The sequence below is a fragment of the Brachycentrus maculatus genome, unplaced genomic scaffold (assembly GCF_059751285.1).
Source record: "Brachycentrus maculatus isolate JH-2025_06_01 unplaced genomic scaffold, ASM5975128v1 h1tg000055l, whole genome shotgun sequence".
NCBI lineage: Eukaryota > Metazoa > Arthropoda > Insecta > Trichoptera > Brachycentridae > Brachycentrus > Brachycentrus maculatus.
The window spans coordinates 880,001-896,976 of NW_028280809.1; the positions used below are offsets into that span (position 1 = coordinate 880,001).

A 16,976-nucleotide genomic window follows, 5' to 3' on the forward strand; every position below is an offset into this window, starting at 1 on the left:
GGAAAATCACAAAGTTAGTGCCTCAAATATAAATTATATCATTTTATATGATTTAATGGTAATAAGAGTGGGGTGCGCTGTATGCCACAGGGGCGGCAACCTTGGCGACAGGGGCGGCATATGCCACGGGGGCGGCAACTGCCTTAACGGCATGTCCCAAAGGTTCACGGTGGACGACAGCGTTGAATCCGTTATGAGGGTCGGCCGTGTATTCAACGGTTCTTTTGTACCCGTCAGCATCGATCAGAGAGTAAGATCCTTGGACGACGTCTCCATCTCTGGACTCGTGCTGGCTCTTGGAGTCTCCGGTCAGACCGTCCTGGATGTCATAGGCGAAGTTGTACTGCGGATGGGGGTCGTAATCTTCCACTTGGGCTACCTTGGCATAGGCCACCGGGGCGGGTTGGGCGATTAGACCAGCATTGGCAACAGCCACGAACATAAACAGGGCCAACAGCTGAAAATTTATACAAAAATATACTATAAAAAAATGAAAGTTTGTTTTAAAATCACTATAAATATTTTATTTTAACTTATAATTATAATCTCTACCGGTTTCGAAGCATTAATTCGAAGTATTAATCAGTCTTGATAAATAAGCGGTTAGCTTCGAAACCGGTAGATAGTATAATTAAGTTATAATAAAATATCCATAGAGAATTTAAAAACAAAGTTTCATTTTTATTTTAAAATGGAAAATCACAAAGTTAGTGCTTCAAAAAAAAAAATTAAAAATATATTAAGTTTTTTTGTATATAAAGCACTAATTTTGTGGATCATTGTAATGTAATGAAAATCAACTAGTTTTGGCAACAACAAGATGGCAACAGGTTGTTGCCGAAACTAGTTTGTTTTGAATAATAAAAGTAAGTGAATAAAAAAACAAAGTTATTTTATTTCTCCAAATAATAAATACGTTAAGGCCCAGATCTCAGGCGTTCAAATCAGAATGCTCAGAGCCGCGCTCAGAGCTCAACGTGTCCTTGCGCTCGATTTTTTTTAAAGAATTTACATATATTGAATACTTTTTTGTTTTTTAGAATATATAAGAAAAAAACTTATATATATTTTTAACTCATTACTTTTTAACTCTTTTCTTTTCAAACCCGTATAATTATTTGGAGGAAATACTTATTTTTTCAAAAACGATTTTAACAAACAAATCATTTTCGTTAAATGTTGCCTAGATTTAGAGAAAATAAAGTTGCGATTTAACGAATACTGGGCCTTAAAGTACGCTTTTGTTACATGCCACGCCTGTAACGGATGTGTTACATATTTAATTATAATCAAACTATTAGTTAATAGTTACGCAAACAGATTTCAATTTCTTTTTGCATCGCATATCATACAACATTCACTTTTTAACTAAGGATGTAAATCTTGTTTTTTTTTAGTAAAAGTTTTTTCATATTAGATTTTTGAAAAGCTGCGTAGCTTATTTACGCTTGATTCATTTAATTCCTCATTATACTTTTATACTGAAAATATTACTGAAATCATTTTAGTAATGTTATAAAATAAATAATAATAAAACCCTTATCCGCACCCCAATGGTGCATAGGGCACTGCGTCATATAAACGCAGTGTTATCTTGATCGTTTACACATGAAGGAAAGGTGATCAGCCCTCCGCTTCAGGTACCAGTCCAGGGTAATATTGAATAAATATGACAGTGAAAAAATCACTTATATTTATTTTACCCCCCTTGGGAATCGAACCCGGGACCTCCAGAACGGTAGCCGAGCGTGCTGACCATTACACTACGGAGGCGGACAACGTTATTTACAATGTTATATACAAAACAATAAACTAATATTTAATATATGTCTGTATGATAAGAAGAGTGTTATATTACCATACAACAAAGTTAACAATGCTTTTAATATACCAAATTCTATTAAAAGGATAATGATTTTTGTTTTATGGTAATATAACACTCTCCTTAGCATTCATCCTCCACTTTGTGTAAGACTACTTAAAAACCGTTTCGGAATAACCATTCTATTATCAGGTCAACTGACAGTCTACAGTTGACCTGATGGAGTGTTTATTCCGAAACCGGTAGTTTGAAGTAGAGTTTTTAAAAGGTATTACACATTGAGCAATGAATGATAAGAAGAGAAGGGTGAGAAGCTGAGAATTCATATGTATTTGTAAAAAGTGAAAAAAAAATGTTTTGATAGAACAGAGAATGTGTTTTTTTTAAATTGGGTCAAAGTGAAAATAGTGAAATAAGTAACAATTGCATTTGGGAGGGAAATTTAAAGAATAATAAAAATGAAATTAAAATGAATTTAAGCGGAGGAAAATACAAAAAATGATTAAATGGAAAGTATTATATAGATACATACGCATTTTTATACATGAACAATAGATAATATAAATAAGAGATTAAAAAAAAATGCACTGTTTACGATATTAATTGCAATGTAATACAGATATTTTCTTGCAATATTTTTAATAAATTTACGTACATCGTAAAAATTTTAAGTAAAACATGAATTTTAAATTAAAGTGCTGATTATCACTTAAAAGAAAGCAACAAAAAAGCTCATTGAATATTTTATCAGTAGCTTTGAACGGCAGGGTTTCAACACAGAAACACCATTTGTATCGATAAACGAATTTAAATTACCCACTGCATTAATTTTACATTACATTAAGCATTAGCAGTAATTATTGGGTATTCTTTACACGATTATCCGCGTGAATGCATTTTGTCACCGTACCTTAATTGCCATTTTGATGCGTTCACTAAGAGCACTGATAATTGAATGAGTTTCTCACCATTATCTGCACTATTTATAGTGGTCCTCATCCTCCGGCGTGGACCAGGGCACCGGGTCCTTTCACTTTTGCCAAAATGTGGAGCACATGTCTCTTCATAATTCGGGGAAGTTTTACAGGGGTTCGCCAAACTGGTTTATGTTTGGTGCCAATATTCGAGCTGGTGTCATAATTCCTTAGTAACCTCGATTCGCATCTGTACATAACCCTCCTTTTAAAGTTTTTTTTTTATTTATTCGAAATAAAATACAGTAACAAAAAAGAATTTTAATACATTTTAATGTATTTTAAGATATTGAAAAGATTAATTATAAAATTTAATCTTCACAATACTTTAGTTGATTTTTTTTTAGTAATTCTATTTTATCTATTCGCATTTTAACATACCATTGATTTTAAAGTATAGTCTTTATTCGAAAAAATAACAATAACAAAAAAGTATTTGTGTCAACACAATAATATTTTTTTCGTTGAAAATTCTTCCTTTTCGATTCTTATTTTAACATACCTACCCTTGATATTAAAGTTTTTTTCTTTATTCGAAAAAAATTTAAATTAAAAAGTAAAAAAATCATTTTCGTGAAATGTTGCCTGCGTTTAAAGAAAATGTTGCGGGCTATCGATTAACCCGCCTTAAGACCACAAAATTATCGATCTTAGTGGAAAAAACACTTAATTTACAAATAAAAAATCATTTTCAAAATACACATAATACGTCTAATGCAATAGGGTTTCTTTTTGACGATTATAAAAAATGTCGGAAAGGCAATTTTATTTGTTTTCCAGCTTTCAGGTCTAAAAGCAAATTAACAGCCTAAATGAAAATTGATAAAATAAGAAATTTGAAAGTAAGAATGTCAGAATTACAGAAGAAAGTTAAACATTATATGAAGAGTATGAATTACCAATGTCACCAAAAAAATGTTTTAGCTTGCACCATTATCCGAGATATTCAGAGAACGTTGCGTATCTACACTTTGAGATTGCTGTTCCAAATAACCATGGAAATAACGTTCGTGACATCTGTAATACAAACAAATTTCTAAAACCTTGAATTTTCTTATCATGTTCTAAAATCACCTTTACAATTCAAAAACCTATTTTTTACATCGTTAAGTTTTCTAGTGAAGTAATCACAGCCTAGATTACTTTACAATTATTAAAAGTAAAAAAATATACGAGTATGTAAGATTTAAACGTTAAATAATTAACAAAGCTTTCCAGTCACAAATACATATATTTTTTAAACTAACTAACCATCACGCCGCTTTCCTTCAGGGCTGGTTAGAGAGAATTGAACGCCACATCACTCTTGTCTTTGCAAACAATATTCGCCTCTTTCACATTGATGCATCTTCTCATACATACCTTTACATATTGTTTTACTCTTAATCTGAAATCTCCAGCCACATTTCCAAGTCCGGTATAGAAATTTTCGGTATCCATTCGGACCAATCCATTAAGAAAAACTTTTACTTTCTTTTATTCAATCTTATAACGGTGTTTAATCAGTAATGCAAAGTTTTTCGCGGTCAAAAATACAACAAAATTATTAATAATGCTTTCAAAGTTCCTATCACTGTCAGCGGGATATATAAGTTAATGGTAACAGGTATATAAAATCCACTAGCATGTTGTTATATCCAGGGTGACAGCGGCAGGAAAGTTAATAACTCTACTAGGGGACCCTATCCCCATTAGGAAACCATCCCTTAACACATTGTTCCGCACAGTGTGTGTCGCGGCACACTGGTGTACCGTGGTGATTTGATTTTGTTAAGATATTATATTATCTTTGTTATGATAATATATGTTTTCGCATTATATTTCGATAATAAATTAATATTAAATAATATTTAAAAAATCTTTGGTGTACCTCTGAAATTTCTTAATTTAGCAGGTGTACCTCAAACAGAAAAAAAGTTTGCGGAACACTGCCTTAATATATAAATATGAATATGAATACATATATCGTTCACTCCTTTCAAGAACGTCATAAATCAATAAACTTGATTTTTCAGGAGAACGGTTTTAAAGTTTAAAAATATAATACAATGTATTAAAAATAAATATCAAGCAACTTATTGAACTTTTTTCTGTGCAACAGATCTTTTTAGGTAAAACCTGAAGGTTTTTTCTCCATTTAAAAAGTATTTAGTATATTTAAAAAATAATAATTAAACAATACCTTTTCTTCAAAATGCAAAAACAACACTTTCTGCCCCGTAGCGGATAAATATTAAGTTAAAAATATGCCTCTTTTGCTGGGATACAGTACATTTTCTGGGCATTCCGAAAACATGCACAATTGAAAATTGACGATTTTTGATCTATGACGTTCTTGAAAGGAGTGAGCGATATGTAGAGTGTTCTATCTTGATCTATTGTAATTATAAGATTAGATTAATATAATGATGTTATGAATAACAATACAACATACAACCTTGAACGAACTTGACTTTTTTCTGTCTATGAAGACTGGGACAGTTTCATGACGCGAATTTCAACATTGCCGGTATTGTAGTGGCTGTTCAAACTGTGACTGTCCTGGATGCCGAAATAATTACTTACAGCTGTTAAATAATTCACATTTTACTCAGCAACAGAATGTTATGAATAGTTTTCAGGTCACAGCAGGTCCAATAGTTGTGTTTAAAGATCACGACTCCATTGTTACAGAGCAAATCTATTATGTAATATATATCTGCATACTGGTTAACGAACTCGTGTATACGGCAATCCTAATATGGAGACAGTTTTGTTTATACTCCATTACTTCTGCCAATCAAACTCAAATGGAAAAATAAGATTTTTATTACTTGTACAATATTATTCGCCTCCGTGGTGTAATGGTTAGCGCGTTTAGCTACCGTACCACAGGTACCGGGCTCGATTCCCAGAGGGGGGTGAAAATAAATATTAGTGATTTACCCTCTAATATTTATTTAATTTTACCCTAGTCTGGTCCCTAAAGGGCAGGAGTGATCACCTAGCCTTCAAATAAGTAACGATCAAGAAAACACTGCGTCAATACGATTCAGTGCCCTACGCACCATTGGGTGCGGATAAGGGTTAGAAGAAGAAGACAATATTGACTTATCGACCAAATTATTAGTGATTTTGTCCCTATTCCCTTAGATGCATGATATGTATTATTGCTTGAAACTTATTAAGGATGTATTTTTTTATGTGATAGAAAAACATCGCAAGAGTTCGATTTCAATATTCTATGAACGGAAACATCAATTCGCAGGCTTGCCTACTTCCCAATTCGACGATAAACATACACGCTTTAATGATAAAATAATATAATGTACATAACAATAATATTTATTTTAATTTTGGATAATTTATAAAGCGCTATTTTCGTAAAATACTACCCCCAATGGCGCTTAATATAAGAATAATCTTTGCTAAATTATGAGGCGAATGTATTTGAAAATAGGAGCAGAGAAACACCGAGGAAAACTTGGAAAAATCAAGTATTTCAAATTCTTGTAAGTAGTCAGGTAACGAATCATAACAATCGGCAGATATATATGAGAAGATGCATGAATACGGAAGAGATGAAGATTGTTTGTACAGATGGGGTGGTGTGGACATCAAATATTCATTATGTAAAGTTTACTATGTACGTTTAATATACGTTATATTTCAGAGATTTAATAAATAAACGCAACGACTAAAACTAAAAAAAAACTTTTATCTAGTAATAAACGTGGGTAACTAAATTGCAAACATGTACTCATACAAACTTGTGAAAAATACTGAAGATATTTATCTACTTTTAAAATACTTATTTACGTATAAAATCGTATGAAGTGCTTACCCATAAATAAAATAATTTGGAGGTAGGTAAGGCTTATTTCAGAAAAATTTGTTTTAATTTCTTAAGATTTTGCCTTTGAAGATAAGAAGTCAATTTGCAACGACATAATCGAAGAATTTATCAATAAACGTGCATTGATCTTCCTTGATTTGTAATTTGGTAATAAAAAGGGATGGCTACGAACTTATCAATCATCAATAATATACTACGCATATTTAAAAATGCACTCATATCAATTATACGTGTGATCATGTTATAAGATCGGATGTATTCCGCAATATTATGCTTTAGGGTATATAGCATTTTTTTAAATATGCAGTTCCTGTGTTAAGATCAATTAATTTTTTGTTACGTCTATCATACATATGCTCTAAATAATATTATGTATTATGTTAGCAGACAGGATGCACCTGCAATTCGGTGTTGTTTTCTACCTAAACATTTAAACCTTCAATCTTCTATGACTTCATTTTATTTCACTTTCTATGTTGATCCATTTAAGCTGCAAACTTTAACATTTTGCCATGTCAAGTTCCCGGTATGTTTAAACGTATCTCTTGTTAGATGTGTTCACCTTTACAGTTTGTTTTGCATGTACCACTTTTTTCCAGTAGCTTTAAACTGTTACTTCAATAATGAAAACTGTTCCTTAGTTGCATTTATTTAATTTTAATTTAAGTTTTACTTGGTAAATACTACTGTTTCTTAAAATCTATTGTGACTCGAGTTTAGATGAATTCCACATCATTTTCAAACACCGTGTTTGAAAATATGTGGTGTTTAAAAACGATGTGCAATGCATTGAAACACGTATCAAAATAGATTGGAAGAAAAAGTGGTATTTACCAAGAAAAACTTAAATTAAAAATGGATAGATGGACTGTCGAATCGATTAATAATAATTAGGAATAATTTGAACAAATTATGCATTTAATACAACATCAACTGATACTAAATATTTTTATATTAAAAAATATATATATTTAAAAAAATCCATTAAAAATCTAATATACTATCCTGTTCTTCTAACCCTTATCCGCACCCATTTATGCATTGGGTACTGCATCGCAAAGAAGCAGTGATATCTTGGTCGTTAAATACAAGAAGGAAAGATGATCAGCTCTGCGTTTCAGGTTCCAGTACAGGGAATATAAAATAAAATAAATAAAGTAATATTAGTACTTATTTTTTTTTACAAAAATGTTAATAAAATTAGTATATAACCACTCACCGAGATTTCGTTCGAGATTCGTAAAAATCTCGGTGAGTGGTTATATACTAGTTTTATTAACATTTTTGTAATAAAATAAATAAGTAAAAATGACTAACCACAAAGTAAATGCTTTAAATATTAATAATATTGAGAATATAATAGTAAATCATAAAATAAAATAAAGTAATATAAAATAAATATAGTGTAAAAACTCTATTTTATTTATTTTCGCCCTCTTTGGAATTGAACCCGGGACTTCCAAGAAGGTAGCCTAACGTGCTAACCACTATACTGTGGAAGTGGACTATACAATTTACAATAACATCTGTGAATTGATCATTTTATGTAGAAAATGATTGATTTTGCTATTTTTTTTTGTTTACACCTATGTGCGAGTACATTCGCAAATTATTTTTGAAAAATACAACTGTTCTGAAATTTTGATTTATAGACTTTTTTAGATTAAATAACTATATTTAAATACTATTTTTGTTCTTCTTTTTGCGCTTCTAGCATATTCTTAGTTCTATATCAACGAAGAAAGAAAATGAATCAATCATCATTCACACTTAACATAATGAATGTGCATATATTATCCAAAAACCCCACTAAACTATTGTTTGTTCTGGATATAAATATTTAAAAATATTCTCTCGGCCCCACAAAGGGTTACAAAAGATAGTTGTGTAATAATAATTGACTCTTTCGCGTTTAAACGGTTTCAGGTTATGGCGACCTTGCCCCAAATTCACCTAGTTATTGTACCCGACGTATATACAAAATAAATTTATTCCTTATTTTCATTTTTAATCTTAAGAAGCTAGACTTAAACACCAGACATTAAGGTGATAGAATCAGATTCAGTCGACCCAAATTGATTCTCAAACACGATTAACCTTTTTTTTACTGAAGGCAAGTTCAAAGTCCCCGAAAATATAGCTACCATAATAGATTTGATAGTAAATATGTTTTTTTAAACGGAAAAAAATATAGTTCTTATCCAAATATACATTTTGTTAGGTTAGGTTAGGTTAGGTTAGTCCCAAATTCGACCCAAATTGATTCTCAAACACGATTAACCTTTTTTACTGAAGGCAAGTTCAAAGTCCCCGAAAATATAGCTACCATAATAGATTTGATAGTAAATATGTTTTTTTAAACAGAAAGAAATATAGTTCTTATCCAAATATACATTTTGTTAGGTTAGGTTAGGTTAGGTTAGTCCCAAATTCGACCCAAATTGATTCTCAAACACGATTAACCTATTTTTACTGAAGGCAAGTTCAAAGTCCCCGAAAATATAGCTACCATAATAGATTTGATAATAAATATGTTTTTTTAAACAGAAAGAAATATAGTTCTTATCCAAATATACATATTGTTAGGTTAGGTTAGGTTAGGTTAGTCCCAAATTCGACCCAAATTGATTCTCAAACACGATTAACCTTTTTTTACTGAAGGCAAGTTCAAAGTCCCCAAAAATATAGCTACCATAATAGATTTGATAATTAACCTGTTTTTTTTTAAAACAGAAAGAAATATAGTTCTTATCCATATATACATTTTGTTAGGTTCTTATTATTTCTAATTATTTTTTCCACTGGATTATTCATCCTACGGTTGATATATCAATATTATAGTGTCTTAACTTACAATGTACAAAAAATATCTTTAGTTCACATGAAAGAGGGTGGAAGGCGCCATGCGAAAGCGATCCAAGACAATTGCACATATGCAAGTTCCAGCAAAATTAATGCAATATGGATGTTCATTAATGGACAGAATGGTGAAAGTTATACGAGTGTATATATATATATATATATATATATATATATATATATATATATATATATATATATATATATATATATATATATATATATATATATATATATATATATATAATATGAAAAAAATCAAAACAAAAAAAGCCTTAAAATAATTCATTCGAAAAAATAAATTACTGGTGATTCGATAATTATGATCATCAAAACGTTATTATTCTCAAACTGCAATATACCCTCTTCTTAAAATGCATAAAGCACAGCGGATAACTTTGACTGGTCTATGGTTTCTGACTTTTAGAATGCAGCTTTCTACGTTCTCAAATTTATTAACCCTAATTGATTGATTAAAATGGATGAATTTTTTTGAATCAATATTGTAAACGAGTAAAAAATTAAAAATGAACCATCCTCTGCATGATGAATTGTTAAGAAAAATAGTGAAAGGTAATATTTATTAAATAGGTAATGGAAGAGAAAGAGGTGATGTTTCGTAATATTTTGTATTATTGGAGATAATCCAGATTTGTGCACTAGTATTTGGACAAACTCAAAATGTTGTACATATTTTGTATGCTGGCTGCCTTCTTAACTATCGATTTCGGCGCGAATGATTTTCGATCATGAATTGTAAACGATTTATTAACAAATCGCCTTTATATAATAATTGAAATAAGGCGGCACAATGTTGAATCAAAAGATCCGTATCATAGGATTATGTGTGAAATTATTAATGGTATCAATCGAAAATAGCACGGCCAAGAATGCTGTATCTTTCACAATTCATTCCACTCGTTGCTCAAAAGCTGGAAAGGATACGCGATAAAAAGAAACTTGCACGATATAATTTATAGATTTACGATTCAATTATATTTTACAACACAGTGATAATGCTATGCTCCGCAAAAGGTGAGTCAAAATTGAATATGGCGGTTGTTTTTATTACAACTTAAAGTAGATCAAAACCTTAGTAGATTGTACTTGAAAATTAATTTTTGATGAAAAATTACTATCGGCTCATTTTTTTCGTAAACTGTTGCAATCTCAGTCATGTATTTTGTTGCCTTCTTATTTATCCGTATTAAATTTATCTGCATTAGTTAGTCGGGGACTCGCATATCGCTCACTCCTTTTAAGAACGTCATAAATCAAAAAACTTGATTTTTCAGGAGAACGTTTTTAAAGTTTAAAAATATAATACAATGTATTAAAAATAAATATCAAGCCACTTATTGAACTTTTTACTGTGCAACAGATCTTTTAAGGTAAAAAATTTTAAGGTTTTTTCCTCCATTTGAAAAATATTTAGTATATTTCAAAAAATAATTAAACAATACCTTTTCTTCAAAATGCAAAAACAATACTTTCTGCCCTGTAGCGGGTAAATATTAAGTTAAAAATATGCCTCTTTTGCTGGGATAATGTACATTTTTTGGACATTCCGAAAACATGCACAACTGAAAATTATCGATTTTTGATTTATGACGTTCTTGAAAGGAGTGAGCGATACGTGCAATGGTCTTGGATCTCTTGCACATGTAGGTATCATATTCAATAGATTTAATGGTGTGGCTGGTTGTAGCGTCATTAGTTGAAAATTTGGTCAAGTATATTTATATAGCTCGCTCTATTTCAATATAGGTGAGATTCGTTAAAATATTCATATCGTTCGAATTATTTCATATTTTTTTCCCCTATAATATACATCCTTGGGGTGAATAATGATGTTACATATATTAATGACAATGTATTGTACCCTTCAGCGCATACTTTATGCTTACTTAAATAAATAACTTTTATGGTTTATACTTTGAAAAACAAAATAATAGCTTCGTGCTTTTTTCAGGTACCTGAAAGCGCTCAGTGGCTTGTAAGTAGGGGTCGAACTCGTGACGCAGCCAAGAGCTTTCAAAGGATTGCAGCCTGCAACAGAAAAACCCTTTCCGATGAAACCTTGGATCAGTTCATCACTGGGTTTAAAAACGACGACGGTACTTCGCCAGATAAACCCAGTTCCTCGCTTCTCGGCCTATTCTACACCCCCAGACTGAGACGAAAGACTTGTATTCTTATATTCAAGTCGTAAGTATAAAAACAATTATTAAAAATTTACCACGCCGCTGGTTACCACTCTGGAGGTTCCAAAGATTTACCCTTTCATATTTATATGATACAGTGAAACCTCTATCTATCGTTCCTCGAATAACCATTTTCCCGGATGTGTCGTTTATTTCTTCTACCCCGGATTCATTTCATACAAAAATAGATCGCATTGATCGTTTCTCTATCATCATTTTATCGCATTCATCGTTTGAATTACGCTCCAAATTTGATATTTTTGACTATAAAAATTAAAAATAGTAATCAATTGTCTTTATTTTTCTAAATAAACCGTTTTAAATACTTGTCAATTGGTTTTACTGTCAATTTGCATGATACCGTTACATTTCCGTTTTTTTATATTTTTTTCTAAAATCAAATATTTTTGTGCAAATTTGCAAAAAAGTACACTCGAGTTACTGGTATGTCATACAAATTGTTTTACCGCATTCATAGTTTATTTCGATAGGTCCCTTGAAAAACGATAGAAAGAGGTTTCACTGTATTACACTCCTTTACGTATGACATCTAAAAATGCATTATCAGAAGCTACTAGTTGGGAAGAGATTAAGTTTTAATCAAATGGTGGGTATTCAAATGAAATAAGGTTCAGAATACATTTTTCTTCCACAGAATGGTATTGACTTTGTGTTACGATGCAATATCCCGCAACGTATCCGGCCTCGGCTTCTCTCCTTTCCTGCTGTTCAGTGCCTCATCCCTCATCATCCTGCCCTCCTGTCTCATAATCCTGGCCTTCCAGGACAAGATCGGTAGGAAGGCCATGACTGCAGGATCATTACTGGTCAGTGGACTCTTCACAGCGATTACCGGATTGCTTTTGGCATTCTTTAAAAATACCGGTGAGATTATTGTCATGTTTTTATAATATTTGGATTTTTATTTAATGTACCGTAGAACGGGGCTACTTGAACTTTGATGTGTTACTTGAGCCCAGTAAAAAAATATTTAGATCTGTATTTGGTATACAATAATGATTCATTGTTTCTCTGACAGGTGACACTTTTTGTCACGATACGTTCATTATTGTAGACCAAATACATATTTAATTCTCTTTTTTGTACTGGGCTCAAGTAACACATCAAAGTTCAAGTAGCCCCGTCTACGGTACATTACAATTTTTAAATCAATTAGTACATACACATCTAGACAGACACCGTGGCATAGTTGGGTAGGCGCTCGACTGCAAAACTGTCATCGTGGGTTCGATTCCCGCCAATTGCAAAATAAATTCAAGAAAGATTTATTTTAAATTGGTCTGTTGAAAACTGTGCCACCGCATTCCCAGATATGATACAGAAGCATCTAGGCTTCCTGACAGACCTTCTCTTGCAAAGTAATTTTTATGTATTTTTTTAAACGAAGTTGCAAAATTTATTGAAAATGAGAAACAAAATTGTATCCTGATTTTACTGTGAATGTACATTTAAAAGCTTTCAATATCCCTTACATTTAAAAGTTTGTAAATCCACCACCAAATTTTCTAGAATTTTCCAACTAAATTTTCTTTCAATTGGTCTGGGTGTTTGTGGTGTATTTTTCACATTTACCTTCCCTATCCTTACTATCCTACTTGCAGACAAACCTCTTAAAGTAGAAGCTTCGCGTTAACTTAATATATATTTCTAATTAATGTTTTACTTAGTTAATACCACTATTTCTTATAATCTACTGTGACACGTGTTTCGATGCATTCCGCATCATTTTCAAACACCGTATGATGCGGAACGCATCGAAACACGTGTCAAAGTGGATTTTAAGATATAGTGGTATTTACTAAGTAAAATATTAATTAAACATGGATAGATTTTACTACTAAGTGACTGCCGAATCAATTATTGAAATATATATATTTCCTAGTGTATTTTTTTTTATATTTAGGCAAAATTATAATTTTAAATGTATGAGGGTAGGATAAATGGGATAAGCATCTTTTAAATAATTTTTATTGGCTTTTTACTACAATTTAACATTTTTGTGAAAACGTGTGTATGTATATATTCCCGTGATTTTCCCCAGACCCTTACATCACCGTTGGCCTGGCAGCCGTAGGCAGGCTCGGCGTGTATGTGGCTTACAACTCCAGCGTCCAGTACGCCGCAGAGCTGATTCCTACCGAAGTGAGGGGCCAAGGAGTAGCGGCCGTCCATGTGGCAGGCTTCGCAGCGGCCTTCTTCAGTTCCTACATCATTTTTCTGGTAAGAGCAGTGCACTAGAGAAATAGCTGAGGTGCTGACATGGGAACAAATTTTGTGATTGATTCGAGACCGATTATACTATCTTAACCCTTAAGGCGAAGACTGACCGGAGCATTTCGTCGTAACGTAATACGTTACGATGCGAGCATTCAGGCAGTCAGTACACCGAGCCGAGCGCTCCATCCATAGTTTCGGATGCTCGGTGATGCTCGCCGCGAGCGATGTTACAACGTTATGTTACGACGAAATGCTCCGGTCAGTCTCCACATTTAAATGCATATCGTTGCAATTCTGCAAAAACAATTTCACATCAGTTGAAACATCCTTCAGTCGCCTGGAATTATTATAATTCACACTGTTGCAATATGAATCTCATCACACACATAGGTGTTAGAATTATGTCAGCCTTTTATAACTAGATGGCGCTGTGAGTACTTTCTCGACATTTAGTTATTGTGGTCAGATATTTTTTTTAATAAAAAAAATCGTGCATTTAAGGGTTAAACTCTTATCGTAATATACGCTGGAAAAAGACAGATATCCCTCCTACATACATTTTAGTTTTTTAGTAATTATTGGACACTTCTATAGCCAGTTGGCTTCTATAAGCTTCTATAAGCTCCAGTACCTACTGCTCGGCTGCCCCAACTTAAAACATAGTAAGGGACATTTTTTTTGTAGTACTTTTTTTTTGCATTTTTGGATTAACTAGAATCTTCTTAGTCCAAAAATTCAACAACAAAAAAAAGTACTACAAAAAATGTCCCTTACTGTGTTTTGAATTCGGACAGCCGTGCTGGTACTGCAGTTGGTGAACTCCTTCATGTAACAGTCAAAAATATCATACATATAGTGGCTTTGTCGAAACCCGTAAAAATAAACTCATATGCTACATATACAATATCACTGAGACTTTTTGGAGTAATTTATATAACAAAATGATTTTTCGTTATTAATGTTATTAAATATTATGTTATGTTATTAAGTATTTCAAATATATGAAACTGGTCAGGTCAGGAGTCGAAATAATTGGCTTATATGTATGAGAAGATGTATGAATGTGGAAAAGGTGAAGATTGTGTGCAAACACAGATTGGTGTGGCGTGATGGTTAATTAGTTAGTTATTTAGTTGTTATGTATATCAAATGAACAATACTCCACTTTCATTATTTTTTGGGACATTATATAGAATTTGCACCTGGACCCCTTCTCATAGTAAAAATTAAATAACTATAATCCACAAATGGAATAACTCTATGGTGTACAACTACATAATAGCAGCAACAACAAAAAATACTAGATTTTAGAATAGAATTATACAATAGAGTTATACAATAGAATAGAAAATGAATGAGATAAAAAATATTACACATCCTATTTTTTATCTCATTCATTTAAAAAACTGTTAGTGTAGATTTACGTATTGATATATTGTTCATGTTCATTGAAAACTTGTTAATTACTGCATTTTATTTTTCATTGTTCGTCTGTGTTTTAATTCGTTTTTGATTACTTCTTGTATCATTACTGCGTCGAGTGTATTTTAAATAGAATGTTCTATTAATTGATTGTTTCTTTTAAACTCTAGACGTATTGTTATGGACCTTGATAAAGCTATTCATCATTCATAATTTTAATATTTCCAAATTGTTGGTTAAGTAGTTTTGTATTGGTTTATGTCGGCCATCAAACAGTATGGATATAATAGTTAAGAAAAAAACAAATAATAAAATATATATATATATATATATATATATATATATATATATATATATATATATATATATATATATATATATATATATATATATATATATACATATATATATATATATATATGTATATATATATATATATATATATATATATATATATATATATATATATATATATATATTTATATATATATATATATATATATATATATATATATATATATATATATATATATATATATAAAATACAAACAACAAAATGTCTACGATGTCTGTCTATCTCATTTATGATTGTTTATATCTAATTACACTCCTACTACTACTACTACTACCATCACCTCGTTTCTCCGCAGGGGTAGGCAGAAAGGATGGAACCCAACACTCTTCTATCCTGGCATACACTCCTCGCCTCCTTCACATCTATGCATCTAGTCATACATGCCCTCCGATTACACAGACTTTTGACACCACCAGATTTTAGGTTCTGATTGATCTGATCGTACCGAGTCTTTTTCGGACGTCCTCGTTCTGTTTTCCCGCTCACATTGCCACATATGTTTTCTTAGTCATTCTCTCGTTATCCATTCTTTCCACATGTCAATATCTAATTTCATTAGCCTAAATATTTGTCCGCCTCCGAAGTGTAATGGTCAGCACGCTCGGCTACCGTTCTGGAGGTCCCGGGTTTGATTCCCAGGGGGGGATCGAATAAATATAAGTAAGTTTTTCACTCTAATATTTATTCAATATTACCCTGGACTGGTACCTGAAGCGGAAGACTGATCACCTTTCCTTCACGTGTAAACGATCAAGATAACACTGCGTTTATATGAAGCAGTGCCCTATGCACCATTGGGGTGCGGATAATGGTTTTATAATTATTATTATTAAATACAAAGTATTGTTTATGAAAAATTGACAAAACTTACCCGACAACCCAAAAAGAAACGTTAGATTTTTTTCTTACTTTTCACTTGAATTTTATTGTAATTTTGTTACAGGGCGTCTACTCTCTCGCCATTCCCCCCCTTTTGTTGGGGGGGCTCTCTATCCTCTGTGCGTTCCTCTGCCTGTTCCTCCCTGAAACCCTGGGGAGATCATTACCCATTACTCTTGAAGATGGAGAGCACTTTGGTGAAGGTGAACGAATCTGGGACTTTGCATTCCAGAAGCCTAAAACTACTTCCACACAAGAACTTGTGACTGACGCAGTCTACAATTCACAAACAGACGATAAATTTAGTGACTCTTAAATAACTTTGGATATCGCTCACTCCTTTCAACAACGTCATAAATCAAAAATTGTCAATTTTCAGTTGGGCATG

At 31.9% G+C, this 16,976-nt stretch overlaps 2 protein-coding genes across 2 annotated transcripts in view; one reads left to right on the forward strand and one right to left on the reverse strand.

The window, feature by feature from the left end:
- The window catches only part of LOC148311850 (larval cuticle protein A2B-like), a 2,745-nt gene extending 1 nt beyond the window's left edge, over window positions 1-2,744 (reverse strand). The window contains exons 1-2 of the mRNA XM_088278308.1: window positions 2,733-2,744; window positions 1-457 (exon numbers count right to left, since the gene is read on the reverse strand). The exon at window positions 1-457 is cut by the window's left edge and continues 1 nt beyond it. Of these exons, the coding sequence (XP_088134434.1) occupies window positions 53-457; window positions 2,733-2,744 (417 nt within the window). The 3' untranslated portion in view covers window positions 1-52. The remainder of the gene's footprint in view (window positions 458-2,732) is intronic.
- Window positions 2,745-6,337: 3,593 nt separating this feature from the next.
- Window positions 6,338-16,904, forward strand: LOC148311851 (organic cation transporter protein-like). The gene is made up of 5 exons (XM_088278309.1): window positions 6,338-6,421; window positions 11,463-11,698; window positions 12,350-12,579; window positions 13,757-13,935; window positions 16,653-16,904. The coding sequence occupies exons 1-5, from the start codon at window positions 6,338-6,340 to the stop codon at window positions 16,902-16,904; spliced, it is 981 nt and encodes a 326-aa protein (XP_088134435.1).
- Window positions 16,905-16,976: the final 72 nt, after the last annotated feature.

Bases quoted from the DNA above. Each gene is read 5' to 3' on its own strand.
- LOC148311851 (XM_088278309.1), top strand. From the start codon at position 6,338: ATGCATGAATACGGAAGAGATGAAGATTGTTTGTACAGATGGGGTGGT. The intron at 11,699-12,349 runs GTAAGTATAAAA...TTTCTTCCACAG, and splicing joins TGTATTCTTATATTCAAGTC to AATGGTATTGACTTTGTGTT. The intron at 13,936-16,652 runs GTAAGAGCAGTG...ATTTTGTTACAG, and splicing joins GTTCCTACATCATTTTTCTG to GGCGTCTACTCTCTCGCCAT.